This window comes from Rhinolophus sinicus, chromosome 14, assembly GCF_057876585.1.
Source record: "Rhinolophus sinicus isolate RSI-liver-muscle chromosome 14, RSI-T2T, whole genome shotgun sequence".
Classification (NCBI taxonomy): Eukaryota; Metazoa; Chordata; class Mammalia; order Chiroptera; family Rhinolophidae; genus Rhinolophus; species Rhinolophus sinicus.
The window spans coordinates 24,857,958-24,880,929 of NC_142514.1; the positions used below are offsets into that span (position 1 = coordinate 24,857,958).

At 36.2% G+C, this 22,972-nt stretch overlaps 1 protein-coding gene and 1 pseudogene across 4 annotated transcripts in view; one reads left to right on the forward strand and one right to left on the reverse strand.

Moving 5' to 3' along the window:
- Positions 1 to 22,972, forward strand: part of LOC109444829 (argonaute RISC catalytic component 3) — a 98,982-nt gene that overhangs the window by 7,065 nt on the left and 68,945 nt on the right. For all 4 annotated transcript variants that reach the window (XM_074334390.2, XM_019726510.3, XM_019726513.3 and 1 more), the window contains exon 2: positions 15,969 to 16,140. Coding sequence is in view for 2 of the 4 variants with exons in the window: in XM_019726510.3 (XP_019582069.1) it covers positions 15,969 to 16,140 (172 nt within the window). In the remaining 2 variants the exon portion in view is untranslated. The remainder of the gene's footprint in view (positions 1 to 15,968; positions 16,141 to 22,972) is intronic.
- On the reverse strand, positions 2,071 to 3,098 carry LOC109444831 (small ribosomal subunit protein eS8 pseudogene; annotated as a pseudogene).

The window sequence follows — 22,972 nt, forward strand, 5'->3', positions numbered from 1 at the left end:
GAGCCACCGGGCCAGCCCAACCTTAATTTTTTTATCTGTAAAAAGAGATTAAGTATGCAAAGGAAATGGCACTTCCTCTCTTCCTATTTTTTAAGACTTTAGTATAGAGAATTGAGGATGTATATAAATAAGAGATTGTATAATAAATTCCCATGCATCTGTCACCCAAACCCAACAATCATTAACCCATGTCCAGTTGCATCCCTTCTACTTTCCCCTCCCTTGTATTTTTTTGAAGCATATTCTGGACATATTGCTATTTCATTCATAAGTATCTATTAAGTATATCTATAAAAATTATGGATTCTTTAAATAAGCCACAGTACCATTATCACAACAAAATAATAATACTTTATATCAAATACCCAGTCAGTGTTCAGATATTTACTTGTCTCAGATATTATATGGTTTCTTTTTAACAATTTGCCTTATTTTATTTATTTTTCCTTTTTGAGTCAGGATCCAAATAAGTTCCACACATTGTGATTGACTGATACGTCTTTTAATCTGTAAGTTTTCTATTCTTTCCTCCCCAAAGTTTATGGATTGTTTATCCTTTTAAAGTTTTTCACAGCCTGGATTTTGCTGGTTCCATCTTTGTGGTGTAATTTAATATATTCCTCTGAATTTACTGTAAACTGCTAGGACCTAAAGACTAGATTAGATTCGGGGCATTCTTTTTGAACTTAGTCCAGTCAGGTTTTTGTCCCCACTACTTCACTGATATTGCTCTTGCAAAACCCAATGGTCATTTCCCAGATCTTCATTTTATTTGACTTTTCAACTGCGTTTGATTAAGTTGCTTCCTTCTTGCAACACATTCCACTTGGCTTCATGGGTACCACTCTTCTCCAGGTGAGCCTCCAACTTCATTGGCTATCACTTTTCCTCTTCCTTTGCTGTTTCCTCTTTATCTTTCTGGTCTCTAAATATTGAGAGTGTCCCAGGGCTTAGTATTCTTTGTATCCTACTAGAGTCTGGGTGATTTCCTCTAGTCCAGTGGTTTCAGATACAACTGAAATGTTGAGGACACTCACATTTACATCTCCAGCCTGGACCTGTCCCTTGAACTCCACACCCATCTAACTGCCTACTAAACACCTACTTGGATAGACACCTCAAACTTAAAATATCCTGAAAATCCTCTTGATTTCTTCTCTAAACTTGCTCCTATCACTGAGTTTTTCCTGTCTCAATAAATGACACTTCCAGTCTTTCAGTTGCTTTGACTAAAATACCTTGAGAGCTATTTTCTATCACCCCCCACACTTAATTCATTAGCAATTCTCATCAGGTCTACCTTTTAAATATTTTCCATATCAACATTATCAACCCTGCTTTGACCTTTACATACAATTTTTTGTATAGCAGCCGAGGTGATCGTTTTAAAAATTTTTAAGTCAGATCATAATGCTTCTTGACTCAGAACCTTTTGTTGGTTTCTCATGTCTCAGAATAAAATCCAAAAACTTCATCATGTTTTACAAATTTTAATCTGATCTCCCATTCTCTCTCTGACATCATCTCTTACCATTCTCTTGTTCACTCTGCTCCAGGCATAGTGGTCTCTTGCTAGTCATCAAACACCAAGCAAGCATCTGCTTTTTCTTTTATACTTTGATTTTTCCTCTGCCTGGAATGCTCTTCCAGATAGCTACATTACTTGACCTCTCACTTCCTTTTGTTTCTGCCTACTTATTACTCTTTCAAAAAGGCCTTCTTTGACAAAACTATCTAAATGGCTAACTACCTACTTTGTTCCTAACCCGCACCGCGCCCTAACACACACACAAATACATTCTATCCCCTGAAACCTATTTTTTTTCTTCATAACACTTCTTACTACCTGATTGGCAAAAAAGAAATACAATATAATCTGCTTCCCGCTCCTTCCATAAAACCTTCATGAGGACCAGGTCTTTATTATTATTATTAAAACTGCTGTTCACCTGAACTGAGCCTGAGAAATACTTGGTACTTAGAGACCGTCTGTAAATGTTCCTCCTCCTCCTTCTCCCCCTCCCTTCCCCCCCCCCTCCCACAGACTAAACTAGTAGGAGGGATGATGATTTATTTGCCTTTCCAGGCCTTGAATTTCCTCAGGTAAAACTCCAGTTCCTTGCCCACTAGCACGTAGCCATCTGCTTGGCCACAGTGGCCTGGTCTTGAAATGATGCATGGAAGAAGTTTGCCCTGGAACTGCTCCTCTAGAAGACTGCTGATTTTAGCATTCTTTTTCCTTTCATCATATTTCTTCTGAATTCTTTTTTATCGTGTTTTTTTTTTGTTTAAAACCTCTTCCTCTTCCGGAGTCAGCTTTGCCCCCTTCTTGCGGCCAGGGGCAGTGTATAGTGGGGCTCGTACCACTGTCGGTTCGGTGTGCTGTCAACGAGCACAATGCAGTGCAGACCATTCGTCGTTGGATGCGCTGTAGACCGCATCAGTAATCCTTGTTTTGCACATACAACACTCGGCACCCCAGGAGAAGGTCCCCACATCCAGCCTCAATGCACGGTAGTCATGGCCTCCATGCACAGGGGCTGTGTGTATGTGGCAGGGGCCAATCTTAGTGTTGGCAGCTCATATTTTCGCTTCTTGTAGTAGGGCTTTCTCTTAACCCCAGTCTTGCGACGCTTGTGCCAGTTGTCCCAAGAGATGTCCATGGCTCAGTGCCAGTTGGAAAGAGAATGTAAATATTTCTTGAACAAAATAATGAGTCAATGGATAATTACTTAATGGGTGATAGACTTTCAGCAAATGTTAGTTTGTGTACTGATGTATAATGTACTGATTAAAAAATGCAGGTGCTGAAATCAGACTGTAAATCCTAGCTTTGCCACTTTCTAACTATGAAAAGGTTTTTTAATCTCCGTGGGCTTCAGTTTCCTCAGTATAATTTAGTACTTGCCTCAAAAGTTATGTTGTAAGAAATCACCTAGTGTATGTCAAATATTTAATACTTAATACAAGTTAGCTATTGTTATTGATATGACTTTCCTTAAATATTAAGATGGGATATCCCCCAATATATTAGGTATTACTTAAGCAAAGTTATTGTGACTTATTAATCTACCGTGTTTCCCCGAAAATAAGCCCCAGTTAAGATCGTCAGCCAGATGGACACATTTAGTACGTTATGACGAAGTCCCACAAGATGATGACATGACTGTGTTTGAATAAATGTAGATTGTTGTACATGAAAAGATAAGACATCCCCTGAAAATACGCCCTAATGAGTCTTTTGGAGCAAAAATTAATACAAGACCCAGTCTTATTTTCTGGGAAACATGGTATTTATCTATAAAACCTAGAACATAATAATTGTTCAATAAATAGAGAAATGAACTTTTTACGTTTTTTATTTTTTATTTTTTTTTTATTTTATTGGGGAAGAGGAACAGGACTTTATTGGGGAACAGCGTGTACTTCCAGTTAGAGCTCCAGGCCTTTTTCCAAGTCAAGTTGTTGTCCTTTAAATCTTAGTTGTGGAGGGTGCCGTTCAGCTTCAAGTTGTCCTTTCAGTCTTAGTTGTGGAAGGCGCAGCTCAGCTCCAGGTCCAGTTGCCGTTGCTAGTTGCAGGGGGCTCAGCCCACCATCCCTTGTGGGAGTTGAACCAGCAACCTTGTGGTTGAGAGCCCACTGGCCCATGTGGGAATCGAACTGGCAGCCTTCGGAGTTAGGAGCACGGAGCTCCAACTACCTGAGCCACCGGGCTGGCCTATGTTTTTGATTTTTTAAAAATTTTCTATGGGAGCAATGAGTTTCATAAGAGAATGGGGGATACAGAACAATAAAATATTTTTAAGCCAATCTTGTTAGTAATCACATGTAAGGAAAACGGCAGAAAGTTATTTTTTAACACATAAAAAGCTTTTAAATATTCTAATGCTTAATGCTAGAGAGGGTAAGGGGGAGAAATTTCATGAATAGTAATGTGTTCACTTGCCAGTTTAGCAGCAAATATCAAGAATCAGAAACATGTTCCTGGGGCCGGCCCAGTGGCTCAGGCAGTTAGAGCTCCATGCTCCTAACTCTGAAGGCTGCCGGTTGGATTCCCACATGGGCCAGTGGGCTCTCAACCACAAGGTTGCCAGTTCAATTCCTCGAGTCCCGCAAGGGATGGTGGGCTCCGCCCCCTGCAACTAAGATTGAACACAGCACCTTGAGCTGAGCTGCTGCTGAGCTCCCGGATGGCTCAGTTGGTTGGAGCGTGGGCTCTCAACCACAAGGTTGCCGGTTCAACTTCCGCAAGGGATGGTGGGCAGCGCCCCGTGCAACTAGCAACGGCAACTGGACCTGGAGCCGAGCTGTGCCCTCCACAACCAAGACTGAAAGGACAACAACTTGAAGCTGAACTAAGATTGAAAGGACAACTTGACTTGGGGGAAAAAAAAAAAAAAAGTCCTGGAAGTACACACTGTTCCCCAATAAAGTCCATTAAAAAAAAATTAATTAAAAAAAAGAAAAAAAGAAACACATTCCTGTTCCTACCCTTTGATCTGGTATGTCTACTTCTGAAAGTTATCTGAAGGGAAAAATTCTGTATGCCAGTTTCCTTCTCTACCTCCTCCAAATAAAACAGTAGGTGCTTGATGCAGGGAAGTGCACTTAGCATATTGTGTGACATGTTGTAGATGCTTATTGATATTTGCTGGAGAGCTACTATTTTTTTATGATTTATATGCCAGGCACCTCTAGAATGTATAGGTAGTTTTATCTCATTTTTAAAATAAGGTAACTGAAGTACCTATATTAAAGGCCATATGTGAAAAGCCCACAGCTAACATACTCAACTAAGATCAGGAACAAGACAAGGGTGCCCACTTTCACTGTTTTTATTCAACATGGTACTGGAAGTTCTAGCCAGAACAATTAGACCAAAAAAAAAGGCATCCAAATTGGAAAAGAAGAAGTAAAATTGTCTTTATTACAGATGACATATTATATAGAAAACCCTAAAGACTTTACCAAAAAGCTGCTAGAACTAATAAATGAATTCATTAAAGTTGCAGGATACAAAGTTAATACACAAAAATCTGTTGCATTTCTATACACTAACAACAAACTATCAGAAAGAGAAATTTTTAAAAAGTGCCATTTACAATATCATCAAAACCAAAATACTTAGGAATAAATTTAACCAAGGAGATAAAAGATCTATACATTGGAATCTATAAGACATTGATAAAAGAAATTAAAGAAGACACAAATAAATGAAAAGGTATTTCATGCTCATAGATTGGAAGAATTAATATTGTTAAAATGTCCATACTACCCAAAGCGATTTACAGATTCTGCAATCCATATAAAAATTCCATTGGCATTTTCCACAAAAATAGAAAAAAAATCTTAATATTTAAAAATGTATATGGAACTGCAAAAGACCCCAAATAGTCAAAGCAATCTGAAGAAAGAAGACCAAAGCTGGAGGCATCATACTTCCTGATTCCAACCAAATCACAAAACTGTTATCAAAACAATATTGTATTGGCATAAAAATAGACACATAGATCAATTTGAGCCCAGAAATAAATCCATGCATATATAGTCAATTAATTTTCAACAAAGGAGCCAAGAATATACACTGGAGAAAGAACAGTCTCTTTATCAAACTGTATTGGGAAAACAGGATAGCTATATGCAAAAGAATAAAACTGGGCTCTTATCTTACACCATACACAGAAATTAACTCAAAATAGTTTGAAGACTTGAACATAAAACCTGTGACCATAAAATATCTAGAAGAAAACTTAGGGAGTAAACTCCTTTACTTTGGTCTTGGCTTTGATTTTTTGGTTTTGACAACAAAAGCAAAGATAAATAGTGGGATTACATCAAACTAAAAAGCATCTGCTCAGCAAAGGAAGCCATCAACAAAATGAAAAGGCAACCTATAGAATGGGAGAAAATATTTGCAAACCACATATTCGTAAGAGGTTAATGTCCAAAATATATAAATAACTCATGCAACTCAGAAAAAGAAAACCACCTGATTTAAAAATGGGCAAAGGAACTGAATAGACATTTTTCCAAAGAAGGCATACCATATTTCCCCGAAAAGAAGACCTAACCAGAAAATAAGCCCTAGCATGATTTTTCCAGATGCTCGTAATATAAGCCCTACCCCAAAAATAAGCCCCAGTTAACACATTGCGTACGGATCACGAGACTTCGTTTTTTCTGAGCCATGCGTTAAGGACGGATAATGAGAATTTTCGTTTTTACTGTTGACTCTTTTTACTTTGCACATTTTATTGAATTATTTGTGTTTCGTTAATAACAAAGGAAGCTGCTTTCTGCAGTATCACACCAGGAAGGATTACTAACATCATAAGTGAGTAAATCCTAAAAAATTTCATAGAAAAATAATAAATGACATAGAAGCATTTACGCTTTAAAGAGAAGAGTGCATTTTAAAGTAGTTTCTTTTAAAAACCTGCCGGAACAGAGGGGTATGAGGGATTTAAACCCCGCCGTACGCAACGTGTTAAGATTGTCAGCCGGACGGACGCATTTAGTACATCCGTTTCAAAACACGATGGAAGTATTGAATTATAAAATAATACTAATATATAATTAAATATGAATAAATAACATTGACATTAATACTTACAATAAATGATAATGTAAATTATAATTAAATATTTGTAAATACCCAAGCGGTTGCCTTTGGACGAGATGTAAACGCCTGTGTAAACAGATGAACTCGAGACTTATTGCCAAATGACCAATCGGAGTACAGACACAACGCATGAATAACATGCGCACTTGATAATGAATGGACGTGGTTGTGTCTAATATGAATCTTCATAATTCAATATGTCATGTGTTGTAATGGACATACTTAATGCACTCGTGTGAAATAAATAAACGTTTTCTGAATTTTGGTGCCTGCAATTTTTCGTCGCTTTTGTGTGGACTGTCATTCTTAACTGTCATCATTTTTGTTGCCACTCCTGTCTCGTAAGTCTTCAGTTAACACTTGATTTAATGGTAGATTTAAAGGGAATAATATTTTGACCCCCAGACAAGATGAGAGCAAAGCGAAACAGCTATTCCATTGAGTAAAAGAAAGGAATCGTGGGGGACTCCCGGGGCAAGAATCTTATGGCTTTCTGCATAGAGAAGAAGTTGGATCTCCAAATGGTCTGAAAATGGTGAGCAGAGTACGATAACCTCAGTCAACAGGTGGACGAGGGAAATGCTAAGAAGCGCAAGTGTGAATCAGGTTGGCAACCATTATTTCTTGAGCTGGAAGCATCATCTCTGAATGGATTGCTGACAGGAGATCAAAGGCTTTGGTTGTGCGCAGGACTGATATTCAAGCATTTGCTCTTGAAATGGCACAACAGTTAGAAATATCCCCAGAAGAATTCAAAGCATCACAACACTGGCTGGATGGCTTCCTTCAGTGATATGAATTGTCTCTAAGATCGACAACACTGTTCAAGCTGGAAGATACTGAAGTTATTAAATGTGAACTTGCATTCAAGTCCTTTGTTGATGGCATCGACTTTTCTAAATACCAACCCTCCAACATGATTGCTATGGGTGAAACTGCAGTGTTTATGGGCCAAGGATCGCAAACGACAATTGATCAGAGGGGTGCCTCGTCAATCTGCATTCTCTCCACTGGTTATGAAAGTGCACATGTTACCTGTATTTTGGCAATTAGCCTGGATGGAAAGAAAGCCCCACCTTTAATCATCACTAAGGGCAAGAAAGATAAGGTTGAACATGTTTCAGGCATTTATGTTCTTAAAACCGAAAGAGCCTGGTGCACACAAGCAGTTATAAGGAAGTGGGTCGATTTAATGTTGCCACTTGTTTTGCGTGGTGGCCAAAGAGGTCCGCTACCCTGAGATTCAGCCAGCACTCACCACACTAAAGACATGAAGAACTTCTTGCAAAGAGAAGAATAGATCAAATAATGATTTCCGCAGGAATGACTGCCTATCTCCAGACTCTTGATATTGCAATAAACAAGCCATTCAAGGACCATTTGCGTGTGGAAATCAATGACTACATTGAAAGTAGAATGGAGAGAAATCAGTGTGGAAACTCTGAAGCCTAGCCTGCAAGAGGTCGTGTCTTGGGTAAAGAATTCATGGGATTAAACCACTGATAGCTGTGTTGCCAGTGCACTACAAGCAGGCTACGTGGACAAGAAGTGCTCATTTAAGGAGAGCTCTATTGCTGGATATGAGAGATTGGGGCCAATGGTTCTACAGGATATGGAGTCGCAAGAAATTCAAACTGGAATTCGGGGTTTGGAGAGTTAGGACAACGTTCCAGAAGAAGATAACATGACTGTATTTGAATAAATGTAGATTTTTGTACATGAATAAATGAATAAATGTAAATTGTTGGACATGAATAAATGTAGATTGTTGGACATGAAAAAATAAGACATCCCCTGAAAATAAGCCCTAGTGCATCTTTTGGAGCAAAAATTAATATAAAACCCAGTCTTATTTTAGGGGAAATATGATACAAATGTCCAACAGGTACATGAAAAAGTGCTCAACCTCACTAATTAGCAACGAAATGCAAATCAAAACCACTATGAGATAACTACCTCACACCTATTAGGATGACTATTATCAAAAATAAATACTGGCGAGAATATGGAAAAATGAGAACCCTTGTACACTGTTGGTGGGAATGTGAACTAGGATGGTCACTATGGAAAACAGTATGGAGATTCCTCAAGAAATTAAAACTAGAACTACTGTATGATCCAGCAATCCCACTTCTGGATATTTATCCAAAGAAAATGAAACCATTATCTTGAAGAGTTATCTGGACTCCCATGTTCATTGCAGCATTCACAATAGCCAAGGTATGGAAACAGTCCTAAATTTCCATCAGTGATGAATGAACCAACAAAATGTGAGATATATACATAATATATATTACATATCAAACAATGGTTATTCAACCTTAAAAGAGGAAGTCCTGTCATTTGTGACAACATGGATGAACACGGGAGAACATTATGCTAAGTGAAATAAGACAAAGACACTACATGGTAGCACTCATAAGTTGGGGGGGGAAGTCACACTCGTAGAAACGTAGAGAAATGGTTCCCAGTGGTTGTGGGAAATAGGGCAATGTTGGTAAAATGGTACAAACTTTATAAGATGAATAAGGTCTGACTATCTAATGTATAATATGGTGACTGTAGTTGATAACACTGTGTTACATAATTGAAAATTGCTAAGAGAGGAGAACTTAAATGTTCTAATGCCTCCTCCCCTCAAAAAGGTAAATATGTGAGGTGATGGATGTGTTCATTAACTCGATGGGGAAAATTCTTTCACAGTGTCTACATATATCAATTCATCATATTGTACACTTCAAATATCTTTTTTTTAAAAATAAGGGAACTGACTCTTAGAGGTTATGATTTTCCCATGGTCATTAGATCTAGAATTTGAACTCAGGTCTGAGACAGTAGTTCAGTTGAATTGATTATTATAGTTACTCTTTCTATCAGTTAAAACTTAGCTGCAAAATCCAACTGAAATTAATTTAAGGAAAAGGGGAGATTTATTGGCTCAGAATCCAAGGAAGTTTGAATAACAACAAAAAGAACAGGTTCGCAACTGAGCTTGCATCTAGAGCAGTTGGAACTAGGAATTAATGGTATCAGACTGTTCCAGCTCTTATTTTGACTTCTGTCTACACTGGCTTCCATTTTCTCTCAGTGTTGATCAGTTTTCTCCACACATGGGGACACCTGACCTTTAACAGCTATGATATCTCACAGCTTTAGCCACTGGGCAGGAAATGCCTGATAGTTGTGTAGGTCCCAAGTTAAACAAAAAAAGTCCCAGGGCAAGGACTTACTACTTTGTGTTGGGTCTGGTCTCTGTCCTTGGACTAGTTAACTGTGGGATGAAGTTCTTCATGTAGGCACATAGCAATTGCTGGTCTTCATGTACTTGAGAGAATGTACATTTTTCAAGGGAGTGGCCAGTAGGTGGAAGAAAAGGGTGGAGGTGTGTTTGGCATAACAATCCCACAATATCTACTGTAACTGCTTATCTTTCACTATTTATGATAATGAAGATATGGACGCAAGCTAAACATCCTCCAGTGGAGCTTGGTTAACACGTTGTGTACGGATCACGAGAATCTTCGTTTTTTTCTGAGCCATGCGTTAAGGACGGATAATGAGAATTTCAAAAGATTGGGCAGAGAGCAGTGAGAGGCCAAGACAGGGAGGTGAGACGAGTGGCGATAGGGAACCAGCTGTGAAAGTGCCTACGCAGCGGGCCCCCAAGGAAGACAATCCGGCCAGGCTCTCGGGAGATTTGGCCACGCATCATCTGGAGCTCACAGTGGGAAGAGGAAAGAAAAAATATCACACACGGGTGTGTAAAGTGTGCGCATCAAAAAAAGTGAGAAGTGAAACTCGGTACATATGCAATTTTTGCCGTGTCCCACTGCATAAAGGAAGCTGCTTTCTGCAGTATCACACCAGGAGGGATTATTAATATCATAGGTGAGTAAATCCTAAAAAATTCCATAGAAAAATAATAAATAACATAGAAGCATTTACGCTTTAAAGAGAAGAGTGCATTTTAAAGTAGTTTCTTTTAAAAACCTGCCAGAACAGAGGGGTATGAGGGATTTAAACCCCGCCGTACGCAACGTGTTAATTGTAGTTCATTGGCATAATAGATTATTATATAACCCATAAAATTATGATTGTGAAGACCTTAGTAATACAGATATGCCTGTGATGCTATGTTAAGTGGTAGCAGAATATAACATTTTATATTCAGTGTGTTTGCTACTGTGAAAATTGAAAATGTAGTGGAAGTGATTCAGATTACTCACACAGAAACTTACGAGATAGTATGAGACAGGGTCACTGTAATCCACAGTCTGGTCCCTAGCTTTTCAGATCCTGATGCTTGGTTTTATCTGGGCATCTAAAGCTAGTCATCATCATGAGGGACTGATTGATGCTAACTAACTGCATTTACAGGAGACTAATATATAAATCATATATTAGTAATTTACAAATAAAAATATTATTTCTAGAGCATCAAGAAGATTCATATTGACTAGTAGCAACTTCTCTTCCTCCGGTGTTTTATCTGGATATCCAGACAATAATCAGAAGGTTGCTCGTGATCATGGAATCAGAAAAAGGGACTTCATGTGATACGCTCTTAAGCATTAGGGGTAGAAATATGAATCACAGTTTCTGTCCTCGCATCACTCATAGTTTATATGAAAATACAGGTAGTTAAATAAATAACTATAGACAGAAGACAGGTTATTTTGTTAGACTCAGAACTCCCACTGAAGAAAACTTAAAAATCTGGATAAAATAGAGCAAAGTGCCTTCTTGAAAGCTTGAAAGAACTGATTAAGAACAGGTAGTAATCTGTTCCTGAAAATCAGACAATCTGCATCACAATCACTGATTGGGAGATTATTTCTCATTATTTCAAATGGGAAAAATTATAATGTGTTAGATATCAACCTAACCTCAGCTAATTTCCAAAAATGTAACTAAAACACATTAAAATATATGTATCTCAATGTATGTTAGGATTAAAATACTTAAGAATATCCTTCTTGATCTCCAGATAGTAACATGATCGGTTATATACAATTGCTTTGTGAGCAGTACATGACTAAGTACATGACCCTTTTTTAAATTTTATTGCATTTCTCTTTTTTTTAATTGACATATGCTAGTTGGCAGATGTACAACATAATAATTTGATATTTGTAAATATTTAAAAACGATCACCACAATAAGTCTAGTTAACATCTATCACAATACATAATTACAAAAATTTTTTCTCTTGCGATGACAACTTTTAAGATCTCTCTTAGCAACTTTCAATTCAGTTTTATTAACTGTAGTCACTATGCTGCACATTACACTCCCATGACTTACTTAGAACTGGAAGTTTGTACCTTTTGACCCCTCCCTGTATGTACCCACCCCCTACCTCTGGTAACCACCAGTCTGTTCTCTACATCTATGAGCTCAGGTTCTTTTATATTCCACATACAGGTGAGATCCAGTAGTATTTGACTTTCTTTGTCTGACTTATTTCACATCCTGCCCTCAGGATTCATCCATGTTACCACAAATGACAAGATTTCTTTATTTTTTGTGGCTGAATGATACTCCATTGTGTATATAAAGCACGTTTTCTTTATCCTTTCATCCATGGATAGACATTTAGGTTGTTCCCTTACCTTGGGTATTGTAAATAATGCTGCAGTGAACATGGGTGTACATATCTTTTCAAGTTAGTGTTTTCATTTGCTTCAGATAAATACCCAGAAGTAGAATTACTGGATCACGTAGTACTTATATTTTTAATTTTTGAGAAACCTCCATACTGTTTTCCATAGTTGATATGCACCAATTTCTATTCCTACCAAGAATGCCCAAGGGTTCCCTTTTTCTCCATATCCTCACCAACACTTGTTATTTCTTGTCTTGTGAGTAATAACCATCATAACAGGTGTGAGGTAATATCTCATTGTGGTTTTGATTTGCATTTCCCTGATGATTAGTGATGTTGAGCACCTTTTCATGTACCTGTTGGCCATCTGCATGTCTTCTTTGGAAAAATGTCTATTCAGATCCTCTGACCATTTTTTAATTAATTGGTTTTTTCTATTGAATTGTATGAGTTCTTTGTATATTTTGAATATTATCCCCTTATTAGATATGTGTTTTGCAAATATTTTCTCTCAGTCTGTGGCTCATAATTTCATTCTCTTTTACAGAACAAAAGTTTTTAATTTTAATGAAAACTTTTTTTTTTTTTTACTTCATGGATTATACTTTTGGTGTCCTACGAAGTCATCACCAAACCCAAGGTTACCTAAGTTTTCGACTATGTTGTGTTATAGGAGTTTCATAGTTTTGTGTTTCACATTAGCTCTTTCAGCCAGTTTGAGTTAATTTTTGAAAAAGGTATAAGGTCTGTCTAGATTATTTTTCTTTTTAATGTGGCTATCCACTTGTTTAGTACCATTTGTTGAAAAGACTATCCTTTTTCCATTGAATTGCCTTTGCTCCTTTGTCAAAGATCAGTTGATTTGCATCAATTTTGGAGCTATATGTTCTGTTCCCTTGATCTATTTGTCTATTCTTTGACCAATACTGCAACCTTGATTATTGTAGCCTTATAGTAAGTAAGTCTTGAGTTATAGACCAGCAATGAACAATTAGAATTTGAAATTAAACGCACAATACCATTTGCATTAGGACATACACATAAAGAAATACTTAGGTATACATCTAGCAAAATATGTACAAGATCTATATGAGGAAAATTGCAAAACTCTGTCAAAGAAATCAAAGAAAATCTAAATAGAGATATTCCGTGTATATGGATAAGAAGACTCAGTACTGCAAAGATGTCAGTTCTTCCCAACTAGATTTATATATTTAGCACAATCCCAATCAACATCTCAGCAAGTGATTTTGTGGACATCAACAAACTGATTCTAAAGTTTATATGGAAAGGCAAAATACCCAGAATAACAACACACTATTGAAGGAGAATAAAGTGGGAGGACGGACAGAACCTGACTTACTATAAAACTATAGTAATCAAAACAATGTTTTGTCGGCAAAAGAATAGACAAATATATCAGTGGAACAAAATAGAGACCCCAACAGGGTGGGTTCCAATCCCAGTTCTGCTACTTACTAGCTATGAAATTTTAGGCAAGTCATTTCAGTTTCCCTCATCTATAAAATCATTATAGGGTTTGTATGAAGATTAAATGAGATAATGCATATAAGTCATTTAGCACATCGCTTGAGACATGCTAAGAGCTTGATATATTTTAGCTGTTGTACATTTTCTAAATTGATCCTGACAAGATTCATAAAAAAAGAAGCAGATCAAGTATTATTGCCATTTTATAGATCAGGAAATAGAGTTTCAGGGCTATTAATATTTGACAAAGGTCAAGTGGTTAAATAAATGGCAGAGCCAGAGCTGCGCATATGACCTAGTCTAGAATTAGTCAGTAATACGTGTCTCAGTCTAGGATGGCAGGAAGATTATGCCCTCAGAAGAGATTTTACAAATATATGAAAACAATTTGAAAATAAATGATTCAGGCAGCACATTAATGTACTTTTATCCACAGTGGAAAAAAATTGTTGTTAACCCAACTTTTAGTTCCTGATACAAACTCATCTTGGTCATGATGCATTTTCCTTTTGATATATTTCCATATTTAATTTGTTAACATTTTGTTTAGGATTTTTGCATGTGTGTTCATGAATTATATTGTCCTGTGACTTTTCTTTTTCGTAGTGTTCTTATCAGGTTTTTGTATCAGGGTTTTTCTGGCATCATAAGTTGTATTGGGGTATGTTTACTCTTTTTCCTATTCTCTGGAAGAATTTGTAGAAGATTGGTATTATTTCTTTCCTTAAATAGTTGGTATAATTCTATAGTGAAGCTATCTAGAATCTTTTGGTGTGTGTGGAAATACTTTTACTTGTGGATTTAATTTTTTCAAATAGTTACAGGACTTTTCAGATATTTTAAATGTAAGTTCAGGTAATAGTTATTAATTTATCAACTGAATTTATTATTTGAACTTTGTTTAACAAAGCTACAACATTTTGAGTTTTAAAACTTAATGCTAGTATCAATTAGTTTTTTTAACTGTGATAAAATGCACATAAGGTTAAATTTACCATCTTAGCAATTTTTAAGTGTACAGTTTAGTTGTATTTAAGTATGTTCACATTGTTGTGCAGCCAATTTCCAGAACTCTTTTCGTCGTGCAAAACTGAAACTATAGCCTCTAAGCAACAATTACCCATTCTTCCTTTCCTCCAGCCCCTAGCAACCACTCTTCCACTTTGACTCTAGGAATTTGACTACTCTAGGTATCAATAAGTGGAATAATATAGTGTCTTTTTGTGACTGGCTTATTTTACATAGCATAACATCCACAGGTTCATCTATGTTGCTGCATGTGTCAGAATTTCCTTCCTTTTTAAGGCTAATATTCCATAGTATTGATATACCACATTTTCTTTATCCATGCATCCATCTGTGGACATTTAGGTTGCTTCCACCTTTAGGCTATTGTGACGAATGCTGCCATGAGCATAGGTATACAGTCATCTCTTCAACACCCTGTTTTCAATGCTTTGGGGTATATAACCAGAAGTGGAATTGCTAGATCATATGGTAATTCTATCTTTAATATTTGGAAGAACCACCATGTTGTTTTCCAAAGTGGCTGTACCATTTTACATTTCTACCAACAAAGGACTTTTCACATTTTACATATTTTTGTGTATCAGTAAGCTGTATTTATCTGTTTCATCAAACTTTCAAATTATTGGCACAGTGTTTATGATGTCTTGAGTATCTGTAATTAAATCATTTCCTCCTCCCCCCCCCCCTTATTGGTTACATAAGCCTTTTTTCTCCTGTTTTAAAAATCAGTGTTGCCTGGAGTTTATAGATTTTATTTATCTTTTCAAGTAACTGATTTTGTGCTTTATTGATCCTTTTTATTGTATGTAGTTTTTATTTTGTTCATTTGCTCTTATAATTATAATCTTATATAAATATATTCTTATCATCTACTCTCTTTGCTTACTCTGCTGTTAATCTCACACTCTTCGGGTCTGATTTGTGTTCGCTCATGCTCACCTGGGTTTATGTGATTGCTCTCCCTTCTTCCTAATCCTTGCAAAAACAATTTTCCAGAAGTAGCCAGGGTTTTGTTTGTTTGTATGTATGTTTTTTTCTTTTTTCTTTTTGTATGTTTATTTTAATAAGGAGAATAAATTGGGATGAAAGAAGTTGAAGTGTTAGAAATTGGCTCCAACCCCATGGTCAGCTATACTTAAAATTCTAACGTACTCTGATTGACAATGTTATCAAATGTAGTTTGTAACAGTGTTACTCTTTTTTTTTTTCCCTCTCTGGCAGGACCCGTTGGGGCCCAGCCCCTGCTCATGGTGCCCAGAAGACCTGGCTATGGCTCCATGGGCAAACCCATTAAATTGTTGGCTAACTGTTTTCAAGTTGAAATCCCAAAGATTGATGTCTACCTCTATGAGGTAGATATTAAACCAGACAAGTGTCCTAGGAGAGTGAACAGGTAAGAATCATGAAATCATGGAGATCTTTTGCTGTTAGTATTTGTCTTTGCCATAGTAATTGTTTATCTTGTGTATCCAAATAACAATTATAATGTCTAACAGTTTGACCAAGAACACATGGTAATTTGTTTTGAAGTTGATTGTACATCAGCAGTGTGATGGTAGGTAAAATCTCCAAACAGCCTTGAAATTTTTCCATTATAACTTAAGCTTATATTTTTCTCTGTGATGATAGAAAAGGTCCAAGTCATTTTTATATGCTTTTGAAATCAGGCTGAGCATCTTTTCCCTTGCTGTTAGGTAATATATCTGTTTTCTTTTTCTCCCCACCCCACCCCCACCTTATTTACCCCTTTCGTAATGTTCCCCTTAAGATGATGGTGGTAGTAGCAGTGGTGGCTGGAGATGCTGGTTGTCATGGTTTCATGCTTTCTGTTCTCCTGATCCTCAACTCCTGACTGTTCCTTACTCTTATATAGGAACAAGTACATATGGCATATGAAGATTTATCAATCTGCTTTCAGTGAGCTGCTTCTCTCACCTCCCCTAAATACTCTGTATGTATAGTTGTGGTTTAGGTAATACAGGGAATATGAAAGGAAATTATGATGTGGTGTACACCAGGAGGGAGGTTTAAAAAAAATGACTTACGGACAAAACATTAAGAAAACAATGATATTTAACTTAGCATTTTGGTCTGTAGTATCAAATACCCCAGACTTTTCTGAGTCAATGAGAATTATGAAGAGCCTTCATTTAAGATATAGATGAGTAAAACTGGAACTTATATAATGTAAACCAATGTTACCTCAATTTAAAAAAAAAAGACATAGATGGTTCTTGCTGTCAAGAAATTTGTAATTTACTGGAGGAGAAAAGCCTCAAGATATATGAAGTGAATGAGCACTAAGAGACTTTGTGGTAACGTAAAAAAAAAATCATATGAATGTTATAATTAACTTGTAATGCATAGTTCTTTCTGAGGTAAGGAAGAGCGTCATGCAGTGTTACAAGTAGAATCTAAGAGATCAGCTAATCTGATACCTTTTTTTATGTTTGAAATCCAGAAAGGTTAAGGGCTTACTCAAGAGCGCGCATTTCTAGTATTGCTAACATGAGACCAGAACTCCAGAATCCTGACTTGATATATCGTCATTAAGAAATATTTGTAAAGCAAGAAGAAAAGGAATTGAGTTAATCTAAAACAATTGGTATAATTGTGGATAGTTGTAGTAAAGAGAACACCTTTTTTTAAAAAAATTTAAGTTTATTGGGGTGATAATGGTTAGTAAAGTTACATAGGTTTCAAGTATACAATTCTGTAATACATCATCTATATATCACATTGTGTAAGAGAACACTTTCTAATGATGAGGCATCACTATTGATGGATGAATGGATAAAGAAGATGTGAGATATATATATAGATATAGATATAGATACACATACACACACGCACCATACATACATATATACATACATACAGATATACACATGATGGAATACTATCCTGCCATGAAAAAGAATAAAGTCTTGCCATTTGTGACAACTTGGATGGACCATGAGGGTGTTTTGCTAAGTGAAATAAGTCAGACAAAGAAAGACTTATATGGAATCTGAAAAACAAAATGAACAAGTAAAACTCATAGATACAGCATAGAACAGTGGTTGCTGGGGGATGGTGCTGGGGGGTGAGAAATGAGTGAAGGGGGTCAAGAGGGACAAACTTCCAATTATAAAATAAATAAGTCATGGGATGTAAAGTACAGCATGGTGTATAGTCAATAATATTATAGTATATACTTGAAAGTTGCCAAAAGAATAAATCCTAAAAGTTCTCATCACGAGAAGGAAAAGAAAAAGCAAGTATAACTTTGTATGGTGACGGATGGTAACTACACTTACTGGGTGGTCATTTCTCCGTGTATACAAACACTGAATCATTATGTTGTACACCTGCAGCTAATATATTAAATGTCAATTATACCTCAATTTAAAAAAATGAAGCAGCAGTAACAGGTACAACAATTGAGAAGAACCAGGTATAGTGAGCCTAAGCTACTATCTATGAACAGACATCTCCTAATCTTGCTGTAGACTCCACCCCTTTCCCAAGTCAGACTGACACCTGAATATCCATCCTTCAAGTGCTTCAAACACAAATCAAAATACCTTATTCTCGCAATCTCCGTCCCCATACCCTGCTCATACTTTTTCTCTACCTACACTCCAAACTAGACCTTCCATTTCCTTTTCCTCCTATTGGTTATTAAGTCCTACTGCTTCTATTTGAGAAATTGTTCCCTAATCTGTTGTTCCCTAATCTGGCCTCTCCATCCATCCATCCATACTGCTGTTGGCTTTAGACCCTTACTTGTCTAGATTATTGTAATGGTCTTCTCATTGGTCTCGTCTGTCTGTCTGTCTCCCTCTCTCTCTCTCTCTCTCTCTCTCTCTCTCTCTCGCTCGCTCGCTCGCTCGCTCGCTCGCTCTCGCTCTCTGCCTCTCTCTCTCTCTTCCCCCCCTCGTCTCCCCCTCCCCCATCCCCTCCTTCCCTCTTTTTCTCCCCCCCCCATTCTAGTTAATTATCTACATTTTGGCATATTTCGTTCTTCTGTGACGTTGTAATACTTAGTGTATACCTCTGTTATAGTATTTTTAGTGCATTGGGATTATTTGTTGCTACCCCTTCTCCCAGTATAACCTTTTCATGAAAGGGAATATTTTTTATCATCATATTTATAACCTCATCTTAGCTCAATGATTGGCATATAATAAATACTCAGTAGAGTGAATGAAATGCTTATACAAGCAAAATGGGGTGAGTGTGACAGTGGGGGACAGGAAAAAAATGGACATTATATTAGGTTGGTGCAAAAGAAATTGCGCTTTTTGCAATTACTTTTACCTTTTAAACCGCAATTACTTTTGCACCAACCTAACAGAGGGTTTGTAGGCCTAGATACAGATTTTCAGTGTCCTGCCCTTCTCTTCTGGGATCTGTGGGCTAGTCTTTGTCTTAGTCTCCTTCCTTTCTCTGGTCTGTCTTTCTGCTTGCCATCATCCACTAATAGGGACCTAACTCTCTCATGCTGCATTCTCAAGCTCCCTTTTTCTTGTTTCTCAAAACTAGGGTGTTAGTGTATAAATTTGAATGAAGGATAATCCTGACCCTTTTGGTAGGTGTTTACATTTTTACAAAGGTGTTTATTAATCTAAGTAAATGTCTTAACTGATAGAATGTCTAAGGCGGATATTTCTGAGCTGAATTCCTTACTACTGCCTCTCCATCTTGCCCTGCCTAAAAGAATCACTCCTAATTTTAGCACTCTATGATGGAGAATTGTTGTAGGTTATTTATTGAATAGGAGAAGTATATGATGAAAATGTTAGGAGAACAAAATGGCTTGAGGGCAAAATGGATTGGAATTGAGGGCATGATGGGAGATGGAGACTTGGGGCTAGAGGGAGGTCGATTGAGGTTTTTTTAGTATTTTAGCTGAGTTATGGGGGATCGGGCAGTGACACTAATGTTAAGTAAAAAAAAAATTGTTTATTAGATTTGCTCTTTCTCCTACCTAACTTTTTTTGGTAGGGGTAAGGGGACAATTGTGTATTACATGTGTGTATATGACGCTGTATAGCACAGAGTTTCACATGTAGATGTTCAACATGTTGATTAAGTCGAGAACGAAAACATGTAATAAGTTAGTGTGGTATGTTCTGATTTTAACTTATGATCCTCTTAACATCCCTAATTATATGTCATCCTTAGGTTGCTTTGACTTGTTATATTATTTACCAATAAAAGTAAAGTATCTGTAATTTAGATGTTTCCAAATGGATATTTTTTATCATGTACCTTTTATTTGAGTTTTGATAAGAACTGTAGGACTTTGTTGGGACTCTAAAAATGTCATAAATCAACTTTATATTTTGTTAATTAATATTGACTTGATTTTATATCAACATCTGCAAAACTTGTTCCCTTTATTTTCTTCAAAAGACTAGTTTTTGTCTTCACGTTTTGCAATATTACTACATTACTAGTCAGTTAAAATTGTTGGCGGGCTTCTAAAATTAGTTTAGTTCCTACACTTAAACAACTGGAATTCTAGAAGTTAGAAAGAACTAGGTAGAACTTTACAATTCCTTTTCAGTATTAGCTGGACAATTATGGGCTAATATGCAGGAGTACATAAATCAACACATACGAAGTTTCTCTTATTTATGTGCCACATGCTCAAATATTTGTCACAATGGCATTAATCATAATAGCAGAATGATGTGTTGTAGCCAAACAAGTTTCCACTTTAGTCAGAGGAGTTTTCTTGGACAAAATATCCAGGAAATGCTTGTGAATCATTTTGTGAGTCAACTTCTCTACTTTAGACTTTCTGTCTGTTAGTGTTTCTTTTCCTATCCCCACCCTTTTGGGTGTGTGTGTGTGTGTGTGTGTGTGTGTGTGTGTGTGTGTTTTCCTATTTAATGATTTTGATTGAAAATGATCATTTGGTAGAAGATCATGTTTGTTAAGCAGATTTCAAATGTTTCTAGTTTTTTTAAAACAAGTGAATTGCCTCAATACCTAAAAATCAAATATTTTTAGAAATATGACCTAGAGTATAAATTCTATAACGAGATTTTATGGTAGTTTGTCCAGCTACTAAATATATATGGGGATAAACCTTGAGTAGACTATTATGTAGTTACTCAAAATCATTGAGTAATGAAATAGATGGCAAAAATTGTATATACAGCATATTTGTAACTAACATCTATTTTAGGCATGGATAAGGATTTGAAGGGATTCTTTTTTTTTGGTTCAATTTTCTTTTATAAATTAAACATTATCTTGTAGTCATTGTGCTTTTGTAATTACTGTTACTGTTAATTATGATTAATGACATAGTGCCAAATATTTGTGCATATTACATATGAATGTAATGTAATTCTGAATGTAATGATTGAATTTTAGAAAGAAAAAAATAAATCTATATTGACACCATTTTGGCTTTTAAATGGAAATCTCACTAGAATGAAGGAATTCCTTTTCTGCTATTATTAGGAATATCATTGGCATAGAGTTATAATTGGGTAGTATGCTAAGAGAGGGATATACTTTTTTAAAATAACAACTTTAGTGATATAAAATTCACACACTATACAGTTCACTCATTTAAAGCGTACAGTTCAGTGGTATTTAGTATGTTCACAGAGATGGTGTACAACGATCACCGCTATCTAATTTTAGAATATTTCATTCTCCCAAAAAGAAATCCCATACTCCATTAGCAGTCATTACCCATTGCCTCCCTCCCTGCAGCGCCTGCCAAACATTAATCTACTCTCTGTCTCTGTAGATCTGCCTTTACTGGACATTTCATGTAAATGAAATCATACAATATGTGGCCTTTTGTGTGACCGACCTCTTTCACTTCACATAATGTTTTCAAAGTTCATCTATGTTGTAACGTGTGTCAGTACTTCATTCTTTTTTATTACTGAATAATATTACATTGTATGGATATTTTGTTTACCAGTTTATCAGCTGATGTACATGTGAGTTGCTTGTACTTTGGAGCTTTTATGAATAATGCTGCTATGAACATTTGTGTACAGGATTTTGTGTGGACATGTGTTTTCATTTCTCTTGGGTGTATACCTAGGAGTGAACTCGTGGTAACTATGTTGACTCTTCTGAGGAACTGCCAGAGTCTTTTCCAAAGTGGCTGCATCATTTTACACTCGCACTAGCAGTGTATAGTGATTCCAGTTGCTCCACATCCTCACTAACGTTTATTTGTCTTACTTATTCTAGCCATCTTAGTGGGTGTTAAGTAGTATCTCATTGTTATTTTGATTTGCATTTCCCTAATGGCTGATGATGTTGAGCATCTTTTCATGTACTTGTTGGCCATTTGTGTTTTTGGAGAAATGTCTTTTCAGATCCTTTGCCCATTTTTTTGGATCTTTTGTCTTTTCGTTGAGTTGTAGGAGTTATACCTTATAGTTGAAAGTCCCTTATCAGATATATAATGATTTGCAAAAATTTTCTCCCTTTCCGTATATTGCCTTTTCACTTCCTTGATGGCGTCCTTTGAAGCAGAAGTATTTTTGATTTTTATGAAGTCCAGTTAATTTTTTCTTTTGTCAGTTCTTTTGGTGTCATATCTAGAGAGGGCTATACTTCTGATTAAAATGACTTAGAGGACATACCCCAGAAAACACTGCTGGTGAAAATAATCAGTGTAGTTCTGTGTATTTAGCTATGTTGGGGAATCTGTACTGTATAAAATATGTCAGTTAATATAATACTATGTCAGTTTATTTTCCTTGTTACTTAATCACTTGGAAGATAGGAAAGCTAACAGATGGTGATTATTTCAAATCTCAAAATTCTTTTAAAGTAGCACCTAAATAAATTACTCAGTAGAAATTAGTCTTTTGGCTAATATTACAATATATTTGAAATTCAAGGGTATTTTTATAAATAAATATATGTCTAAACATCAGGGACTGGTGGATAGGGTTTATTCCTAACACCTATCCATTTGTGTAGATTTAAATTATTTTAACAGCTGATTAGTATTCCATTGTATGGATGTGCCTTGATTTGTTTACTTTTAGTCTACTCCAATTTTTTTTCCTTTTTTCCTGAGTTAAATCAATTTAAAACAATTACTGCAATTTACCATATGGTTATACCAAGATAGGATGCTGTTGGTACTAGACTTAAAGATATATGTACCCTAAACAAAAAAAAGGTGTATGTTCCCTGACTGGAATTATAATTCTAAATCCTGCAGTAACTTAAAGATTATTTTTGGA